Here is a 23,913-nt window from a genome sequence, read left to right on the forward strand (position 1 = left end):
ACTAATTTTTTTCTAGTTATAACTTTATTCAAAAAATTTTTATTTAAAATATATCTTAAGCTTTAATGCAAGATCCTACGAACTGCTAATAATTAAGACTCAGTCAAGCCTTCAATATAAACAGTTAGTGATATTTTACATAAATAAAATCCTATAAAAAAAACAATATAAGAACGTCTCTTAAATACTTTTAGGTATGCTTAAAATAAAATCTAACATGTACATGAAATAAGTACACGTAATACATTCTACTACAGAACATACCATAGAGATAAAACTTTAATTTAAATACATAGGCTGCGGAACTTCAATAATTGAGCAATTCCTGATTTCTAAATTTATGGGCTCTTTAACTTAATTTTCATATCCTCATAAATCATTATAATTCAACAATATATTCGCCTAAAACACCCATAAAACTCACGAAAATAATATTAATCAACATATAATTTCCAAGAATTATATAAAGAGATATATTTTTAATACCATAATATTTTTAAAAACTAAAAACAAATAATAGTAATAATAATTGATTAGAACGAAGTAAGATCCCTTTTAAAAAATTAAATTATAAAATGACAAAAAAATAATGATAGGTTATTTATGTTAAATTATTAATACCTTTACGTCATAAAATAAAATGCAAAAATAAATTTTCGTTAAAAAGAGATAAGAATGATTGTAACAAAATAAACTCAAAGCTATTTACCGAAAAACTACTAGATCATATTACCTACTAAATAATATCACTCACATCATTTTAGAACACAAGAAAGAAGATTTTTGGATTAAAAAAATACTATAAATATAAAATTTTTCGTTCGTAAAAATTACAAAAGAATTTTTAGGATGAAATTCGGATGAAAACTTGACTCTAAAAATTCGGTTCATCTTTCGTGTATAAATTCATGTAAATTTTCTGTAACCATTAATAAAGTGAAAAATTGAACCAATATCAAGTAAACAAGTTAAAGAGGTTTAATTTGTAAAATTATGTTAAAACTGGGATTGTATAAAAGTTGCGGCAAATTTGGACGACATTGTGATTCAACAGGTATCGAAATAATAATTTTTACAATAAATCTTTTAATAAACACGGCGTATATTTTTATGGAAAAAAATCAGCAAAGTTTAAATTAATTGAGTACAATTTTTTTAAATCATATTTTAAAATTCTGTCTAATTCCCTGTTCTTTTTCTTAACGATTTACGATTACGGTTTTATTTAAATTCAAAGTAGCGATGGCTAAGTAGTTAAGAGTCATTGAGCTATATATCTTTGTGAAGGACTAGGATTTGAACTTCAGTGGCAATTGAAAACCTGCCTAAACCAGTTGAAAGCAAGCTTGCCTAAAAAGTAAAGGCAGCTTATGCGCAAGGCAGATCATATACCCATGCCATTGGTAACGAAATTTCGGAACCTTTATTTCCTTTATCTCTCTAGCATACAACAAACCGTTGTGGGAATGCTTAATACACTTGAAATCAACCTTTCTTTCTTATTTATTTATAATATTTCTGCAACAGACGGTTGTTCCGGTCAAGCGAAACGGGTAATAATTACCTCAGCGCTTTTCTAATGATGAAGTTCAAAGACTATTTATCTTTGAAATATATTGCACTCTTTTCATTTTATTTTATTTTATAACCGTCGTTGAACAGCCGACCCAATTTTTTTGGGTTTACGACTACTAATGTTCAACCTCGTAGCCTCGTAATTTTGAACCCAATCCAGAAAACAAGAGAACTCCTGGATCAAGTATTGGGAAAAATTTGTCTTCGTGGAGGACTTTTTGATGGAACTAACCCCTGCATTTGCGTTACATGGAGAGGAAGACCACGAGAACCTCCCACGGTTAGCCAGACGGCAAGTAGAATAACCCATGATCCGTCTACCACTGAGGATATTTCACGTCAGCACTGTGGTCGGTGCAAGCCGGATGCGGAATTCATATAGACCAGCCATCGCCGGGATTGAATTCCGGTTCACCTCATTGGAAGGCAAACGCTCTATCCCCTGAGCCATCGCGGCTCATTGCACTCTTTTGAACTTATTTTGCTTATTTCCCACGCTTTTCTATAACACAAAAATGAAAGGAAAAAAAGAGAATGGGGATTTTAAAACGCCATGAAAGTCAGCGTACGATTTAGGCTCCTACTAAATTTCGTTAAAAATAGGTTTATTTTCAAAATGCTTTATATTGTTAGAAAGTTTCGACCACTTTAAATCCATAATATTAGTCCTTTTTTTCTTTTTTTTTACTGCAACCTTAATATTCTAATTCGAACCATTTAATGAAACAAATTATTTCAACTTAAACTTGATTTCTCGATAATAAGGTTCAATTTAAATGTTGTTGCTAATTTTTCGAAAATTGTAGTTAAAGTTTATCGAATTTACTACAAATTACAGCTAAAGTTGTATCGAATTTGCTACAAATTAATGCCAAAGTTGTAGTAAATTTTTTACAAATTGTAGCTAAAGTTGTATCAAATTTTGCTGCAAAATGCAGCTAAAAAGTTTGCTTCAAACTATAGAAAATTAGCTACAAATTGTAGTTTAAGTTGCATAAAATTAGCACGTTAGTATTGTTCTAGATAGCAATTGTTCTTAACCAATTTGGAAAAAAAAATTTTGCGAGAGCATAAAGTTCTTTGCAACAAAGTTCTTGCTCTTGATCTGAGAAATACCATTAAAATTCTTTGTGATAAGCATACGATTTAAAATATATTTAATTTGCTTTACTGAAACGTTATAAAATACAAACGTTGCAAAAATATTTCAAACAAAGTGATAACATGTTTGATTACAATTGATTACAAGGAAAACTTCAAACAATCCAACACACAAAAATAGTTATTACATTTTACTACGTTACTCATTTTTACAAAAATGTTAAACATTAATATTTTGCCAAGAATTTATATTTTAAAATTCACTTAAAAACGCAGTTTTGCATAGACTGTAAAAATCCCTGTATCAAATTACAGTAAAAATTTGCGCAATTTTTACAGTAATATTTACAGTAATATCACTGAATCACTGTAACTAAATAAATACTTCTATAAAAGTTACGTAAATAAATTTTACGGTAAAATGGATTTTACGAAGGCTGCACTAAGGGTCCCAATACTTTCTACAGCAATTTTTTTATAGAGTAACATAATGTAATGAAAATTACACTAATTCATTACATATGGTATTAAAAATTGCTTTAATTAAATTTAATTTTTTTCGCTAACTATCTCTGTCAAATCATACAAAACTAATTTAATTAATCAATGTATGTAAACATCCCCTGAATCCATGCAATACGATAAGTTTGCTATTTTTTACGTCACTCGAAATCAGACAGTGAGCAAACAGCTTGTTAAATAAATAATTCAATGAATAAGTTTAATTAAATTAATTAAAGTAAATAGTTAAATCCTTAACAGTGTATTACATATGAAGCCGCTCTTCCGATAAAAGATTTCTTCAATAATTATAATTGAGAAAAAGAACCGACTGGAACTTAATCTCCTATAATACGTAATATATCTCCCTATTCAAAATTAAGAATTAAGTAAAATATTTTATTGTAATAATAGATTTTTCACATAATTAGATATCGCACAAATGGACCTTTCACAAAATATTTCACCCTAAAACCGTACCTTTCATAAAATATTTTATCATATAAACAGACCTTTCACAAAATGTTTTATCATACAAATGGACTCTTCGCAGATTTTTTATCATACAAATAGACATTTTATAAATTATTTTATTGTACAAATTAACCCTTTCAAAAATTATTTTATCACATAAATAGATTCTTCACAAAACATTTTGCCTTAAAAACAGATCTTTCACGAAATATTATCATACAAATGGAACCTTCACAGTTTTTTTATCCTACAAATGAACCCTTTACAAAATATTTTATAGGACAAATGAGACCTCCAAATTTTTTTATCATACAAATGAATCCTTCAAAAAATATTTGCGCTTAAAAACATACCTTTCACAATATTTTTCCGCATTTATCAATATTTTTATGAATATCTTACAATATCTCCACACCATTTTCACAAAAAAAGGTAATTTTACAGATTGGCAAAAACAGGACGCCGCTAGAAGAAAAAAACGATTTAATGATAAATCTAAACTCTCAAAACTATGAGTAGATTTTTCCCAATTTTGATAAAAACAGGATATTTAACAAAAAGTCTGTAACCAAACTCTGGCGATATTTGGGTTTAACCATAATATTGTTCAAATTTGAAGCAAACTAAATACGGTACGAAATACTGTCCAGATTATCGTATGAATAAATCTTGAATTTGATTACACAATACTTATGGATCAACATGATCAAAATACGATGATATTTAACGCTGAGAAATTACATAGGATTATGGTTCAGCGTTCAAATTTTTCCACGCGATCCTTGACTTTTTAATGCAGATGGTACACCAGTTTTGTTTTTCATATATTTTAGTATTTTTTAATTTTAAAAATCAATCTAATAGTTTCTAAAAAAAATCTGACAGATTATAGGAATTATATTTGTACTAAAATATAAAATTCTAAAAAAGTAGTTTGAAAAAAAAAAAAATTTTTTTTTCATTTACATTCAAAAATTTATCAATAACTTCTTTTTTAAAGTAAAAAAATTCGATGTTAAAGAATTGCTTCTCTTAGATCTAAATAACTACAAATAAATACAAATTTGAAAAATTACAGTTTGAAAGTGAGCCGTGTTTGGAAAATTTTACCTTTAACGCAGAAGAAGACACCATTGCTTTATGCTGTATTTCATAACCATAGATGAATGTTAAATATAAAATTTTTCATTTATTTTGTCTAAAATTAATACAAAAAAGTATGAAAAATATGTTTCATAAAAATTCTGGGTCTAAGGCTTAAAAGGTTTATAATCGTTATACTTAAAACAGACGTATCAAAAAACAATCAATCGTTCATAATTTTTTTCTAATTTACTACAAATTTAAAAAATCAAAAACCGAACATTGTCTCAAATAAGTTGGCGAAAGTGGAATAGAGTTGCCTGGAATAAAATTCCAGAACAAAGAATGTATTTATATCTTGGTTACAAATAACTGTCGCGTTAGGTCTTGGCAGACAAATGATAGTTCTTTAACAATGCACAATTTACCGCTTCACTGAAATATTCAATCAATTCTATGCCGTTTCTCAAGATTATGTGTATGAGAAAAATTGATGGATCCTGTCAAACAAATGAGCTTTGTTTATTTCTGATACCTTTAAATTTTTCATTTTTTTAAAAGAAAATTTTAGCTACAAACGTTTCTCCAATTTTTAGTTTAATTTCTTATTCGTATTTTACTTTTGTTTCATTTATTTATTTATAACATTCCTTTAAAAGCGTCTACTCTCGCCATCTTGAATTTAAGGTTAAAATTTTAATTGCTCGTTTTCTTGGTTTTTTTTTTTTTTTTTTTTTTTTTTAACTTAATGATTTTTAACTTTGATGATAGAGATTCGATTTCAATTCGACAGCGATATACATTTCCAAAAAGGTTTTTCCTTCATTAAACCCTACTTTATCATACAATATTAGGAGAAATAGCGATTGAAAATTTGATACACTTCTATTCATTTTTTGAAAAAAGGCGAACAGACTATGCCAGGGATGGGCCAACTACGGCCCGCGGACCAACTATGGCCCGCGGACCAACTATGGCCCGCCGGAAGGTTTTATCCGGCCCGCGGACAGAATTTCAAATTGCCGATCCGGCGAATATAAACAATATACATTATACATCCATTTTCTTGTCTACTTTGTTTAAAGCTATTTTTGTTCTTTCTTTTTTTACTCAGTACTGATGACCTTTTTACTTTCTCTATTTTTGTTCTACAAGACATAAATTGATGGAAATAGTTAGCACAGACAGCTTCAATTGGTAAAATGTTGAAAGCAGAAGTTCTTTAAAGTATAGCCGTAGATTAGCTCCAACTAGTGTTTGTCTTTCTTGAGGAGCTGACATATGGTGAATTGTACTTCACATGAGACAGACTACGCATTTTTAAGTTCCAACCAGCGGATTTTTCTGCCGGCTCGAGTTCTAACATTATTTACTGCGTATGGAAAGATTGCACACATACAGCGTCATTGTAAATAATGGTGAAATTATTAAATGTATAAAATGGCTACTGCTTTTTTTAGTTATTTGTAAAATTTTTTAACCCCAGAATAGCAACTAAAAAACGCAAAGTTGATGTAGACATGCGTTCAATGATGAATTGACTTTATTTTATTTCAGAAGTTCGAATTTTCATTTTAGAAGTTTTAAATAGGCCCACCAAACTTTTTTCCCCAGATTTTTGGCCCACAACCAAAAAAGTTTCCCCACCCCTGGACTATGCGGTTAGTAGTTTTGAGTAGATAGGGTTATGCTGTACATTTGTCTGATTTTAGATATTTTTAAAAGAATTTTTTTAAACGTTGAAACGTGTTGAAAACCTATTATAATGATACAGAAAATTTCGTTAAGCCTTTGACGTAGATGGTGTACATCTTATCTATCGTTTTCTGACGCTACAATTACAAGTAAAAGTTTATTTTAGTATTTTTTTTAATTGAAAAAAAAACAGTCATATAGATACTAAAAATATCGCTTAGATTATCGGAATTACATTCGTACTAAAATATAAAATCCAAAAAAAAAAACAAAAAAAATCGTTTGAATTTTTTTTCATTCATATTCAAAAATTTATCAATAATTGATTTCGTAAATTAAAGAAATTTCACTGATGAATAACTGTTCCTATTAAATCCAAATAAGCTCAAATAACTAAAAATTTGAAAAATTATCATTTGGCAGTGAGCCGTGTTGGGAAGATTTTAACTTTAACGGCAGAAAAAGTCACCAGTGTTTCATGCTATATTTCATAACCATAAATTATTAAAATACTACATGCAATAATTTCAATCAAATAATACAAAATAATGAGGAAAAAAATGAAAAATATGTTTAATAAAAATTCTGCGTCAAAGGGTTAACCGCAAATTACGCAAAATTAAACACATCTATCGAAAATCTAAAAACAGATAAATGTATAATAGTGAACTACCTCTTAAAAAATGCTAATTGCACAATTATAATTTTATCAGAGAAAGTGAATTAAGATCGAATATACCACGTGATATATTTCTCATATTCTGATTGGGTAACGAAAAATCTACTGCCACTTACATGCTTCGTTACTACCGAATAGAATAAATATGCAACATTAGTTTATTTGAAGTAATGAGGAACATTAAAAAAGCATATATAGAAACTACACCCTTACTCTTCGCTCCTTTTACAGTTAAATTCGGTAGGGGGGGAAAAAACTTCACGTATGTTTTTAATGATACCGTGTATCTATAACCAAGCTGTTATGGAGCAGACAATTACAACAAAATTAGCAATGTCTTTCTTCATTATTTTTTTGACTATTTTACCTTACTTACTAAAATGCGACGCTTCTTGGTGAAATTAAAAAGATATTTACTTATTCATAGCATCTCTTTTAACCAGATTTTCGAGTTTTCTCAACGGGAATCACGTTCAGGTATCTATCCATTAAGATGCAAATTAACGCATATTTAAAACCCGTAAAAAGTTTGTAAAATATTTTTGCGTACAAACCTATACACACTTCTGTAAGCATTAATTAGCTTTGTTTTTTCCTTTTTACCTTTCTTTTTTCTCTTTCGTTTCTTCTTTTTTTTTCTCTTTTTTTTTCCTTCTGAACTAGTAAAATTGAAGATATATGGATAATTAGTTTTGATCCTATAGCTACAGTTTTTTTAATGACGTTTTCAGTCTATTTTTTGTCTAACAATGAGCAAGTTTAAAAACGTTATATGTAACAAAAAGCTTCATAAATGTTGCGACAAACTTTCAGGGGAGTTAGGGCACATCATCAGGATTAAAATTGCATAGGAACGCATGCCCGAAAACGTCCTCGTAAGTGGCGCTTTCCGATTAGAACACGTTCAGAAGCACACGAATGAATAGTTCATAATAGGGAAGCGTACAAAAACATTTCCGAGCATGGGTTCCTATCAGGGTTGGCAGGTTTTTGACATGTGACAGTTTTTGACAGTTTAAACCATGGTTTAAACTGTCACGTCAAAAACCTCACTGTCAAAAATGTCGAAAATGTCAAAAACCTATATTCATATGTGAAATTTAATTAATACATAAAATTTATATATTTTTTAAAGGATAGTGTTTCTAAATATGTTCTAGAAAAAATAAATTTTAAATTTTGAAGAAACACTTATATTTTGAATAGTAACCAAAATCTTGTACTTTTGAAAACTCACATCTTTTGTAATATTATGTATTCATTTTCATGTGTTATTAAAACTCACATCTTTTGTAATATTATGTATTCATTTTCATGTGTTATTGAAAATCTGCAGTGATATTATTAAGAAATTTATTTATAACCAAATTTAGTGTATAGTATAGATTGTACTAAAAATTAGACATTTTTAAAGATAAACATTAGCAGTTTTGTACATTAGACATCTTCTTTTAAAGAAAAATCTTTTTAATATTCTTTTAAATCTTCTTAATAATCTTTTTAACATAAGACAATACAAATTTAAGTGCTTTCTGTTAAATACACAGAGTAGTTAGTGTCGATTTACAGTATATTCAGCCTATTCATTTACTATGCTGAAAATTTAGTTTATCCAAATACTTGTGAATTTCATTTTGCTGAATACGATGTGGTTTTGTTGAATATCTAAATATTCAGCTGTTGAATAACAGGGTGGCCACCCACCTGGAAAACCTTGAAAACCTGGAATTATCAGGGAATTTTTTTATACTGGAAAAAACCTGGAAATATCAGGGAAATTTGGATAAAAACCTGGAAAAATCAGGGAATTTTAAAGAAAAGCTGGAAATTTTTCTTTGATAATTTTTTTAATTTCACTAATTTAAATTATTTGCTAATTTTCTTAATTTAAATTATTTCATCCATTATACCCACTTTTTTTTACGGAAATGTATCGCCAAACAGTTGAAATGTCATCAACTTAGCAATACTTTGCTTGCATCAAAATTTGCTCCATTACAGCTGTTAAACTAGAATGCCACATAAAATTCTCCTACTGTTGCTAAACGAATGCAGAAACCTTTGACCGCTATGAGAGTATGGGACTGTGCAATTTAGGAAAGATTCTGGTGTAGGTGGAAAAAGATTTAGGATATTAGCTTCTATTTTTAAATACTGTCTTTGGGCTGAATCCATTTATGGCTCAAGTTTGTTCCGATGCTTTGGTGGTTATTTTTTTTCTCGATTTTGACAAAATGTTTTTGTATTTTTAACTTTATAAAATTCTCCAAAAATCAGTTGGTTAAATTTTATGATAATAGATTTTATATCGCACTCTTTTTCTTTTTCTACTCCCATTCAAAGAAATCTGTGAATTATTTTTTCTGAGCAAACCAACGAATCACACATTTTTTTACAATCGCTAACAGCAATGTTTGTCGACAAATTGTTACAATTGTTGCATTAATGGCAATTTTTTCTATTTCATTTTAACCTCTTATAACATATTTTAATTTTTAAAAAAGGCTCCTTTGTTGGTCAATATATGAATTTTGATTCAAAATTTTGTACCAAAACATTAAAAAATAAATAAAAATCTTGAAAATTGTCAAAATAAATTATTTTTTTCAAGTATGATATGTTAAAAAAGTAACATTTTGAATAAAATATTTTATAATATAGACACTTTTCTTGTACACATCCTATACTTTATAAGAAAAAAGAAACAAAAACCTGGAAATTTTAAGATTTTTATCTGGAAAACCTGGAAAAATCAGGGAAATTTGAAATCTGATTCGAGTGGCCACCCTGAATAATTACTTCTTACTTTCAAGATATGCATTATTTGTATTCTTAATACAAGTGGAGAAAAAAAATTAAGAGATAAAAATTGTTTTAAAATGATAAGTGTAATAATTATAAATAAATATAATAAACAATATGAATTATATTTATCATTATTCATAAATTTAACTACTTTTAAATTCAAATTAACATACTGGATAATAAAGATATTCGGTATAACATTAAAAAAATTTTTTAACACTTGTATCTTATATCAAGTTTGTATTTATACAACATAACTTGTAAGTTCCTTATAAATATTAGTTATATGTTCCTTATATGTCAAAAATGCATAGTAATAAACTTTTAATTTTCTTAAGTATCAAAAAGAAAAAATTTTTTTTTTAAATATAAATATTTAAACAACTGTTGTGCAAAATTTTTCTGCACATGCATTTGAATATAAATTTCTGAGATTTTAAATCTGTTATTTTACCTTAATTTTAATAAAAAAATATTTTAAAACCTGCTGATTACCTATAGTATAATTAAATTTCAATATAATGCATGGCAACTGTTGGTAGTTTTGAAGTTAATATATTTTCTTGGCAAACTTCAGTTTTTGACATTTTCAACGGGTTTTTGACGGTTTAAACCAGTATTATACCCCTGTCATGTCAAAAACCACTTTTTGACGTCAAAAACCCAACCCTGGTTCCTATGCAATTTCAATCATGATGATGTGTCCTAACTCTCCTAGAAGTTTGTCACAACATTTATGCGACCCCCTGTTATACGACATTTTTAAACTTGTGCATTTCGGTAAGAATTCGACTAAAAATGACATTAAAAAGGGTGTTTTTTGAGGGGAGGGGGGGGGAGAAACCGATTTCAAATTCGAAATGAGAGATACAAAAATAGCTAAGATTTGTTTAAAAAATCTCATGCAAAAGAAAACAAAAAAAAATTGTTCCTATGTGTTATATTTCAATAATGACAAAATCTTGAAGAACATGAACACATTCGATACATGTAATTCTTTAATGAAGAGAAATACTTCAGTTAACATGCAATTGAACTGTATATATTAACACTAGAATTAAAAAAAATATATTTAAAACGCCAAAAAATTTAAAATTTATTGAAATTTATTTAATTTCGAAAACTTTTTTCTTGTTCCCAATTTCAGCTTATGATCTTTTTTCAAAAAAATTAAGTAATCCGATACTTTAAAAAGCATTATTAACGTCTTACCAAAAATGACAAATGTGTTTTTTAGTTTTTTTAATGCTTTGATTAAAACTTCAAACAGTTTGAAACACACTGAAAAAAAATCGTAAATATGTAATACCTCGCCATCAGCATTATTTAAAACATTATGGGCGATTTTAAAAATAATAGCGGTGATCCTTTAAGAAAAATAAAACTTCCAAATGGGTTTTATTTTCAGTAATAAAATTTTTTTTGGTCACCATAAAACAAAAAAACAATATTGCTCTATAATCCCTTTTTCATTGCTGTCGGCGCATTGTTCTTATAAACCAGAAAATCAAATAATATGGTAAAAGTAAGAAAAAACGATATAAAGACGCTTTTTATAATCATTTATTTATTCTTCATTTAACGGTATTTTCCTGTAGTATTTATTTATGAACTTTTTTGAACATTATTTACAACTATTATAACATTATTTACTGAGTTTTGTTTCGGATTATTATTCTGCATTTAAAGGCCTAACAACTTAAACCGCTGTTTATTCTAATATAATAGTGTTATAATATTACCTTACTACACAACATTCTATGACAAAAATATTGAATCTAACTTGTTAACAATTTTACAATTACTAAACAGTAAATAAGCGATAATTCACTATTATAATAAACATTATGTAAAACCGTGTCTAGTCAAGATTTATAATTAAAATAATGAATACAAAACTGTAAAACAATATAAGAAATTAACATTTCGTGCTAATACCAAACAATCTGTCCGGCAAAAAATATTTAATGATCTTTTATTAGTAACCAAAAATTAAATTTGAATTTAAGAAACAAAACAGCGGCTATAACCAACTAAAATGATTAGGCTTAAATATATCCCATTTGAATCAGGAACCACATGTGTTAATACAATAATATAATAAAGTTATAAGCAATAGTGAAGGGCTGATAAGCGAAGCCAGCAGGGGTCGTGTCACCTAGCGTTATCAATTAATTAAAAAACTGAGGAGTTGCTTCGATAGGAGATACAAGTTAATTTTCTTACAAATCAAAATTTGCATTTAAATAAGCGATTTATAATTTATTAAAATGTTTACACCATATTATACCTACTGACCGAAACCCTTTTTTTCTCGAATTTACATTAAACCAACCATAGATGTTCTAATTGGTACGTAAGTAAATAAGTACACATAATTTTAACAGTAATTGTTGTAATCCTTAAACAAAAAAATATCCGAAAATATTTTTTTTAAAAAATGGTTAGAAATTTAAAAATTAAGAATGTTTTTTTTTTTCGAAAGTTGAGCAGTAATACTAATTTCTAAAAATAATTTATTGATTACAAATTAAATACACTAGTAAAGCCCTAACAATATTTATTATACATTTTTTTTTTTTTTAAAGTGTCGTACGAACAAAAAAATAATTGAAAACTACTTAAAAATAGTCTTAAGATTTTTTTTTTTTTTAAAAAAAAGCGAATAATTTTTGACTTTAAAAAAAAAAAAAGTTTAACGGTAATACTAATTCCTGAAAATAAATTACTGATTGCAAATTAAATGCATTTGTAAAGCACTGTCAATAATTTTTATGCTTTCATTTATTTATTTATTTTTAATTGTACTATGATCACCGTGACTGCGTTAAAAACATAAACGTTTTATTTACCTCAATACTCGGCAAGAAAACAAAAATAACTCAACGGAAAAGCGTAGGCAGGACCTACAAGTAATTGTAAACAATACTTAAAAATATACAAATAAAGATAAATACCTGCAAAGTTTTAGCCATTTTGAAAATTAATATCCAGCAAAACATTAATCCATGCGACACAAAAATGCGAAGCCGGTAAAGCTGGGACCGTTTAATCGAGAGGTTTGAGGTGCTAAGAAGACAACCAGACGCATTCTGAAAACCCCAAGATCGCACAGTGATGTTGTTACCATAGCAATTTCGCTTGTCCCAGGGACCACGTGGAGAGGCGCGCATGCGCGAAAGACAACACAAGCCACTTCATAGGAAGTTCTATATTTTTTTTCTTTATCTAAAAAGAATCTACTTACTTATTCTTGAAAGAAATAAGATTAAGAATTTAAATGCTTTTCTGAATTGAATTATGTTGGTCATAAAAATGTCAAGGGAAATTGAAGTCGGAATATTAATGTAACAAAAAATATGTTACTTTTTAGGAAAACTTTCTAAATATCCCCAATTTAGTATTCAAGTAACAGAGAGAAAATCCATTAGGATGATAACAATAATATAATTTGTTTTTAAGTCTGTATAGAATTTAAGAAAATCCTGTTTTCTTTTTCTTTTTTTTTTGGTTTTTTTTTCTTTTTTTTTGTCAAAGAAAACAAGGAAAGACTTTTGTTAAACGTTTTATAAACAGAAAATAAATAAAAATATTCTCTAATGTAAACACACATAAACAAAGTTAAAATTTTTATTTTTCACTAAAAATTAACAGTATAAATCAGTTGATACAGAGTTTAGATATTGGATTTAGACATTGTCTTAGATATTGCATAAAAATATCAGAAAGCTGTTTGCAAGATATCTTTCTCCATTGAAAATTTGTCCATTCAAAATTAAATGTCTATAATGAAAATTGAACATTTATCCATTGAAAATTAGTCCACTCTTCTGATTTTTCTCTCATTAAACACAGCTTAAAAGTTGAAAATAAAAAATTTTAAATTTCAAATGTGTTGTTAACTTTTTCAAACTTAATTCAATTTTTTTAATGTACTCAAGTGATATGCTTAGGGCACATATCAAAAAAATAAATAATTCATTAAAAATAATATATATCTATTTAGAAATGACTAATTATTGGTCTAAGACACTGAAACAATTGGGTTTAATAATTCTTATACATTCAATTATATTATTAAGTTAAAATTTACATTTTTTACATAAAATTGGATAAGTATTGGGATAGGTGTAGGGTTAGATTTTGTCTAAAAATATTAGAAAACTATTAGCAAGATATCTTTCTCCATTGAAAATTTGTCACATTCCATTCTCTTAATTGTTCAATCATTAAATAAACACAGTTTAAAAATAAAAAATAATATTTCGTTTTTAAATATTTCAAATATCTTGTTAAATTTTCCAAAAAAATTAGTTTAAAATTTAATTTTTTTTTTTTCAAAATGTATTCAAGTGATAAGCTTAGTGCACATAATAACACAAAGAATTATTAATATAACCTACTAAAATTAATATTTACTAAAATTGTATGTTTAGAAATGTGTAGATATTATTCTAAAAACAATGAGGTTTGAAGATTTTTATATTTTCAATTATAATATTAAGTTAAAATTTAGATTTTTCACTAAAAATCATCAGTTGGAATCAGTTTAAAATTTTTGGATCAAGCGTTATAGCCTCGGTTCGAATTATAGACTCGCATACAAACGTCATGGGTGCAAAATTTTATTCCATTCTGTTAAATAATTGTTCGGAAACTTTTCGCGGAAGAATATAATATATAATATAATATAATATAATATAATATAATATAATATAATATAATATAATATAATATAATATAATATAATATAATATAATATAATATAATATAATATATATATTACTAGTTTTCAGAAAAATCAATGAAAATTTAAAACTAGAAAAAAATTAAAACATATGTACATTTTAAAGATTTGATTTTATTTAAATCTGTATATAATTAATGTGTGAAAAATAAAAATTTATTAATATTCCAACCTCAGAAATAATTATGTTTCAAAAAATAGTCGAATCGTAAAAAGAAAAAAAAAACGGTTTTTTGAAAGAGTTAAGCCCTTTGAAACTTTTTTTCAAGCCCTTAATGAGTCAAAATGAAAATATAGTTTTTCAGTCGTGTTTCTTTTGCAAAATCACATCATAAAGTGTCTAACATCGAAACTTGCGATATTATCAACATCCGTGTGGTGTATTGATCCAACTGTATCAAGTACATGTTTCAATCACGAAAATTACACAAATGAAACTAAAAATGCTTGTTTAGAAACGCACGCTCTCTCATTTTATTAAGGTGATTTACAAATCATTCTTAGATAACTAAACATTCGTCCAATCAGAAACCGACATAAGCTAGTTTTGAAAAGCGTCAATGTTAACGTAACATTTTAATAACTTCAAAGACTGCAAACATCAAATTTTATCACTTACCTAATGCTAATAAAAAAATTTATTGTATTTCATTCAAATTGTGCTCATTTGATCAACATAAATAAAAGGAATATAAGCTTGTTTTCGATTTGTAGGCAGAAAATCATAAGTAACACTGGTTTAAGTTGTAAATAAACTGTTATAACAGATTGTTATTTTTTACATCTGTCACAAAAATTAAAAAAATAAATAAATAAATCGAAACAAAATTTCACTTGTACAAAATTTTTCATCGTGAAATAAATTCAAATCCTTAACATCTCGCTATTTTGTTCACATAAGATTCTGTGTTGTTCTGCTTTTGCGAGAATCAAATATTTTAACCAGGCTCGCTTTGTAAATGATAAACTTGAAAGAAAAAAAAATGCTTAATAACATAAAATGAGTATCATGCATAATTTAGTATAATAGCATTATAATATTGTGCTGCAATATGAGGTCTATATTAAGGTGTTAAGTTTATATTCAAGGTAAAGTGTTAAGGTCTATAATGAGGATTCTATAAAAATGTTTAAGAGAATATTCTCGGCAAAAAGGATCTTCAAGCATTACCAAGGCAACGACAGCCTGTTTACACCATTTCCTAATGGGTTTGCAAAATGATGCCGTTTATCGCTAAACTTAGCGGTTTCTAATGCTAAAAATAATTCATGTTGAATATACATAATCAGAATATAACGCACTTTTGCTTAACAATTACCAAATATAAATAAATATTTCTACTCATTTATTCCAATGGAACTTTTTATGGGTTGCCAACAACAAAAATGAAGATTATATTTAGAAGCAACTTGCATTATTATCCGTATGTTATAACCCTCAATTATAATATAAAAAATGTTGTAACATGATTCAGTTGTTTTTAGTTCTGAAAATAAAATTGATAAGGGGAGAAAAATAGTTTATGATATGAATAGATAGTGAGTTTTTAACCATATGAAAGAAAATTTTTCTCAAAAACAATTACTCAATTGTCGCGCCAATATTATGCAATGTATAAAACTATACATTCAATTTTGGTTTATCGTCTGCGACGAAATATTTGTGGAAGGAAAAAAAATTAAAATATTTAAATTTGTAAAAATAATTATCGAAGGTGAGAGATATCGAACTAGATTAACTTTCCAAATAAATATTACTCCTATCTTTGATGGATAAAGAAATATAGAAATGCAGACTGGGCAAAATAAAAGTAGAAATAGAAAGAACGGTTAGAAAAAAAATGTCCGAAACTAACACATGTAAATATCGCTGATTTTTTATTTATTTATTTACACAAACGAGCATGTTTATTGTATTTTTAAAATATAAATTCCAAGAATTTTCGTATCCTTTCTGATTAAATCCTTCATAATAGCCTTTCATCTTATCAACTAATTCTGTATTTGTTTGTATGCAATATTAATAAACGGAATAATAATGCGAACTATTCTATTGAGGGGGACATTACCTATCGCAGTATATACAATGCTTACAGAAAAGTTTGCCGCGAGTCTGTAAAAAGTAAAAAATTTCGAATCATTGTAACACTGTAAAAATCAAATTATTGTAAAGAGTAATGGCACTCAGGATGCCGGAACTTTTTACCATAAAATCCATTTTTACCTGAACATGTTACGGTTACGGATCAAAGAATATGATATACTATAATTTTTATAGTAATAATTATCCACAAATCACCGAATAACAATAATTAAATAAATATTACTGTAAAAATTGTGTACGGGATAATATTTTACGGTAAAAATGGATTTTACGGTTGAAACACCTAAAGTGCCGGGACTTTTTACCGTAATTTGAATCGGAATTTTTTACAGTGTAGTAGTAAAAAGAAAGAAAAAAATCATACAGCTGTTACTTCTTTTCTACTGTGCAACCAACAAACATCAATGTTGCTGTTGCTGTTGTCGTCGGCCATTAAGGCAGAGGGGGTGCGATTTTTCTTGTTTTCCAGTGACGCCATGTATAGCCAAGAATACTACTTCTGCCACACCCGTTTACACAGCAAACCTATTCATACATCCATTCATTCATCCACAGATCCTAATTTGACCTGAACCAGAGAACGATCAATCTCCAATTCAGTACCCCCAGAGGTCTTTATTTGTTATTGAAACATGGGGGACTTTGAAATCCGACAGTTTTAATTTGCACCAATCACCATTAATACACGGGCAGTATGCGGGTTCGAACTCCCGTTCTCACAAGCGTAAGTCCAGCGCACTGACAACCAGATTATCCCGGCCACCATCATTAATGCGCGAATTGACTTTTTTTCTATGTTCTTAAGCTAGAAGAAGCATTTCTTAATAGCTAGAATATAATTCTAACCAAACATAATAGACTAAAACCGTTTTCCATTGTTCTTGGCACATTGACCAGACTATCACATGTTCCGGATTTCTTTAAGCTTTGGTTGTGTTTAGTTCTGTTATTTTTTAGTTCTTTTTCTTAAGCTTCTTTGGTTGTCATTAAGCTAAAATAAATAACATTTAGTAAGATATTTTTATCTATAAAATATGTTTCCTTATCTTTATTGCAAGATTTTACCATAACGTTTATCATCCTTTCTTAATATTATACTTAACTTTTACTTATTACTTAACTTTTGATTACTATTTCGAATATAAGCTTTCAAATCTAAAAGCGATGCTTATAATGCAGTGCTGTGATATCACCTTAATATGCAAGATTTTATGATTAACATATTTAAAATGATATCTAACTTATCAACCATTTTACAACAATTAATGGGGCCGGGATAGCCTGGTTAGTAGGGCGTCTGGCCAAGAGATCGTGAATTCGATCCCCGACGGCAAATCGTGTAGTAAATCGCGTTGTTCCTCGTGTAGTAAATGGCGACTGGTGCTCGTTAAATCTGTCGGGTTACAAAAGTCCTCCAAGATCCCCTCTTGGGTTGTTGAATTGGAGATTGATCGTTCTGTGGTTCAAATCAAAATGTCGATCTGTGGATGAATGAATGGATGTATATGAATGGGTCCCCCTTTAAACGGACAATTGCGTGTGTGTAGTTGAAGACGTATTCATGGCAACAGATGGTGCCAACAAAAAACGCACTCTTTGCCTTAAATTCGCTTGGTTTTAATAAGCAGACTTGCTGGTATTGGCAAGTCGCATTAGCAACAACAACAATTTAAAAATTTTATGAGTGTTAATTTGCTATTATATAATGAAAATTACGTAATGTCCAGTTAACATATGCAATTAAACTAATGATTACAAAACTGTAAAATAATATTAAGTGTAACGTTTCCCCTTATTTCTAAATAATCCCTTTTGTGAAAAACATTTAACTATTTCTTATATCAGCTAAAAATTAAATACGGATGTAAATTTTTTTTAATATGAAATTGCAATAGTAACCGAGCAAAATTATAAGGTTTACATTTTATCTCACTATAATCCAAAAGATCCGATGACTAGATCAGAGAGTATTAGTTTTACTCATTTATTTATTTTAAATTAAAGAAAAATTAATGATTAGATATTTCTTAGTAGAACATTTTTATGGTAAAATTAAGTTTGCAGCATTTGTAATTGAAACAATGGTTAAAAATACACCCCTTATATTGTTATGTGGTGAACGATAGCAAAATAATGATATCATTCCCTAATATCCAATTCTGCTCTAATAGTTAGTAAAGATAGATAGATATACAAAGGTCGCATACTTAATGAAACAAAAAGACGTTTTCAAAACTAGTTCCTTATCGATCTTAGATTGTACAGGGTTTCTTTACTTTTTATTGGGGAACTTCTAACGAAGTCCTGCGGCTACACTTAACTGTTATACCTTTTACTTTTCAAGGTTAGTAAAAATAATGAATTTAATTCATTAGTTGGAGTTGAAATAAGTATTTCATCCAATAAAATGTTCCGAAAAGATCAAAGGCATTTTTATTTTATTTTTTTCAGTCATTTTGTAGCTATTTTTTTAGAAGTCCTTTGATCCAGTATATTGGATTTTTGGTTAAATGCTTGGTTTCAGTTTTGACGTTTCTCTTCTTCATTTATTTATTTATTTTATTTTTCCTTAATATAACGTTTTAGTGATGAAGTATTATTCTATAAGTATATTCTACACGCCTTTGGCGACAAAATTGGTCAGTCTTTCAGAATTATGTTATTCAACATAAAAACTTTAATGGTAACCAAGTCTGTACAACACAATTGAATTTAAACATTTTATAACCGTCGTTAAACATCCGACCCAATTTTGGGTTTACGACTACCTATGTTCAACTCCGTAGCCTTAAAATTTGGAACCCAATCCAGAAGACTAGGGAACGCCTGGGTCAAGTATTAGGAGAAATTTGCCTTTGTGCCCCGCATTGGTGTTACATGGAGGGGAAGATCACGAAAATCTCCCTTCAGTTAACCCTACGGCAAGGGGGCTCTAACCCACGATCCGTCTACCACTGAGGATATATCACGTCAGCACTGTGGTCGGTGCAAGCCGGATGCAGAATTCGTACCAGCCATCTCCAGTATTCGTACCCGATTCACCTCATTGGAAGGCGAACGCTCTATCCCCTAGGGCCTAGGCCATCGCGGCTCTAACATACCAATTTTATTTTATTTTATAACCGTCGTTGAACAGCCGACCCAATTTTATGGGTTTACGACTACTAATTTTCAACTCCGCAGCCCTGTAATGTGGAACCCAATCCAGAAGACAAGGGAACTCCTGGATCGAGTATTTGAAAAATTTTCCTTTATGGAAGACTTTTTTGATGGAGCTAACCACCATTTGCGTTACATGGAGATGAAAACTACGAGAATGTCCCACGGTTAGCCTGACTGCAAGGGGACTATAACCCATGATTCGTCTACCACTGAGGATATTTTACGTCAGCACTGTGGTCGGTGTAAGCCGGATGCGGAATTCGTATGACTGGGATTCGAACCCGGTTCGCCTCATAGGAAGGCGAACGCTCTATCCCCTGAGCCATCGCGACTCCCTAACATACCAATTATAATCATTAAGATTTCCCTTATTCCCTAAGTTAAAACATTTTACGGATTTATTTTGCAAAATTTTCCTAAACTCTTATTGAGGAGCACTTCGATTTTGTGTCACTTGGATGATTATTCTCTCTCCAATAATAATTAAATAAATATTGTGCCCTTCTTCCCAGTCTAAGACCTGTTTTTATCCTTCCTATCGGACCACCACCAATAATTGATATGATAGTATGCGGCACCATAGCACCATTTGAGTTTAAAATTTCTACAGCCATTTTAGAAATGATACAATAAATACTGAATGAACTATTTAGCACACCTTAAATCAATACTTAAGATAACCTAACAACTTGAATATGAAAAGATACTTAACCTATAAATAATTTTTTAACACTACTTAAATAAATACTGAAGACAATTTAACAAAATGAATAATAACTATAGCGTTGCCAACAGATACGAGAAATACCAGAGTCTATGGTGCAACATAAAAGAAATATGCATATAGATCACAAAAATCTACGTGAAAAAAGTAAAGGCCTTCATTAATTAAATTGTACTAGATATATCGCGATAATTTAGATCTTATATAGATTTTATTCTTAAAACTACTAAAACTGCAGAAGTAATAATTTTGATAGGAAATTCAAGACTGAGAATCTGCCTTTTAATGATTTTTTTAGAATGCATTCGTATTCATGTGCAAAACGATAAATATAAATGTAAGTAATTAAAATTAATTGTAACGTAAAGGCACAGAAATAAATATGGGTGATTCTCACGAAACAAGACAATTCGAACCAAAAAAATTCTTCAAATTTAAAGTCTTCAAAATAATCTAAAATTTTTTTTGCATACTTCCTTAGCTACACTTATTAATATTTTATAGACAGCAGTGTAGTTTATTGACATTTGCTCGAGAAAAAGAATAAAATAGAAATTCACCAAATCTTGAATGCCAGGAAAATGACATATTACCTTAGAAGTTTAAAAAACAGTCATTTTAAGTTAATAGTAAGTAACTCAACTTAAGCCTTTATGCTAGATGAACCATAAATTGCTTAAATTAATTCTTTTTATCCACTGTAGAAAGAAACAAAAAAAAATTTTTTTGCTGATATGTACAGAATAAAATTGTTTATAATAATCAATCATTAAATAAATAAATAACATTGATTACATCCAAGCATATTACAATCATACATAAACTTGGTGTTAGATTAATATTTGCTTTCCCTCTTTACAAGTATTAGCACTTAAAAAGAATTTCTGGTAACACTTCAACGTCCTGGCATTCATAAGCCAGGAAAATGACAGCCAGGATAATGACAAATTCGCCATTTTATAGCATATAACTTTACTTTAATTAAATATTTTGGCCTAAGACGTTTATATTCTGCAGAAAGATAAATCTATGTAGTTTTTGTTATAAATGATTTCAAGAAACCAGGAAAATGACAGCATAAAAACCTACTCACCTTGAAAAAATTTTTGAAATAGATTTTGAGCCAGAAAATTGGTTCTTTAATCATGCAACAAGACATGTTCATATAGGAGGGCATCTAATCAATCTATTAACATAAGATATTGATTTCCTGGCGCTATCTATTTTGGTTATAAATCACTCAATAAAAGTAGCCAGGAAAATGACAGATTTTCATGAGACAAACAAATTATTGACAGAAAAAAATATTTTAAACGAAGTTTTAGTAAACAGTACCCTCTGCGTATATTCTAGAAATGTATTCTAGAAATGTTCTTACATAGTATAAGATAACAAAAATTAGATTTTGAAAAATGTATGGGAAGTTTTGAAGCTAGTTATTATTGGAAATATTGTTTGGGGCATGCCAAGAAAATGACATTTTGATATTCAATTAAATTTTTTTTAAGTATACAAAAAAGTCAATACTAGTGCAAAGTCATTTTAAAATGCTAACAGCAATGCTATTTATTAATTTTTTTTTTTTTAAAAAAAAAAGTTCTTTTAGTATTATAGTATTAGATCTTGGAGCAAAGGACAGTGAATTGTCATGTCTCGTGAGAATCACCCATATATTTATTAACATCTAAAAATGAAGAAAACATTTAAAATTAAGTAAACTATTTTAAACGTGCTAGCTATATAGTCGTGATATAAAGGGCAAAACCTCTAAAGGAATTCGAATATTCTACATGCGTAGTGCGCAAACACTTTAGATATTACGTTAGTAATGATACTGCCCAGTCAAAAAAACACCAATGTTTAGTTCATAAGGAAAAATTATATAGATGTGATTAAAAACATTTCTAAGCATTGATTATGCGTCGTATGCGTTTGAGGCAAAAGCGGTGCGCTTCTTCTTGTTTTCTAGTGGTACCATCAAGAATTCGACTTCAGTCACACACATACGTCACAGGTCGTTTACAGGGTGGACCCATTCATTCATTCATTCATTCATCCACACATTGTAATTTTGACCTGAACCAGAGAACGATCAATCTCCAATTCAGTATTCACAGACATATGATTTTTTATGGGAACATGGAGGACTTTGAACCGATAGAATTATCATGCACCCGTTATCATTTACTACATGGGGGTGGGTCTTCGGCCGGCGGTGATCGATCCTACTACTTGTTGGACATGGGCCCAACGCCCAACCAACTGGCCCTAAGTAAAATTAATTTGTAAAATGCACATATTTTTTTAAAATTTTGCATCTGAAGATTATAATACAATATTAGTTCCTTGAAATCCGTTCTTCACTCTTATTTAAAATCGGATTTTGCTGTAACAGTAGCTATTTAAAAAGTAAATGAAAGTTTTAAATTTTAGTTAGTCCCTTAAATATTTGAATTTTTTTTATTTATTTATTTATTTATTTATTTTTTAGAAAGTACATAGAAAAGTACATAATTGTAAATTTTCATGGCTAGCTTTGTTTTTGGATAAAATTTTTTGAAATTTTCGTTTGTTGTAAGATATTTCGCATAAGAACGCGTACCCCCGCTAAACTGTTCCCGTAACCCTGAGGGTACGCGTACCACACTTTGGGAAACACTTGTGTATCTAGTTTACATAACCTATGTAATTTATTGTTTTGGGATATCTCTAAAGTGGTAACTGCTGTATTGTTATTTAATAAAATAACCAAATAAAGGAAAACAATACTTTTCGAAAAACGAAAAGCTATGTGAACTATTTCTAAAAGGTATTACACTACTGTAATGCATATAAAAAAAAAAGATCGGAAAAAACTAAAAAATTATTAATTGATTTTAATTCTTAAATCTGAAAAATCTCAGCAAAGGGGTGGCTTTTAAATAAAAGTTGAATAACTATTTAAATACGGGAAATAATTGTTCATTTTATATTTCAGCCAATTCTTTACAAAATTGTAAAAACATTGTAAAATTAGGGCTTTTCTTCCAATTTAAAATGTATACTTACTTAAACGGTGCTTTTCTATAATAACTATTTTCCTTTTCTAAAAAAAAAAAATTATGGAGAGGTCTGAAGATTTAGCTTCTAAGGTGTTGAAATATTCATGCATTTTACTATTTTTTTCTTTAAAAAATGAATATGGAAAAAAAAAAGAAAAATAATTAAAGGGTACTTAATAAAACCTCTTAATTCAGACCTCATTTCTTTTTTCATTCTGGTTA

The 23,913-nt window shown here is 28.6% G+C and overlaps 1 protein-coding gene across 5 annotated transcripts in view; it reads right to left on the minus strand.

Moving 5' to 3' along the window:
* LOC107453731 (5'-AMP-activated protein kinase subunit gamma-1) overlaps window positions 1-23,913 on the minus strand; it is a 369,446-nt gene that overhangs the window by 171,982 nt on the left and 173,551 nt on the right. The window contains exon 1 of one of the 5 annotated variants that reach the window (XM_043041891.3): window positions 12,871-13,047. The exons of the other annotated variants lie outside the window; for them this stretch is intronic. Coding sequence (XP_042897825.2) covers window positions 12,871-12,915 — 45 coding nt within the window. The 5' untranslated portion in view covers window positions 12,916-13,047. Of the gene's footprint in view, window positions 1-12,870; window positions 13,048-23,913 lie in introns of those variants that run through there. 5 annotated transcript variants of the gene reach the window in all.

This window comes from Parasteatoda tepidariorum, chromosome 7 (assembly GCF_982258835.1).
Source record: "Parasteatoda tepidariorum strain Cologne lab strain chromosome 7, Ptep-v5.0, whole genome shotgun sequence".
In the NCBI taxonomy this organism is placed as follows: domain Eukaryota; kingdom Metazoa; phylum Arthropoda; class Arachnida; order Araneae; family Theridiidae; genus Parasteatoda; species Parasteatoda tepidariorum.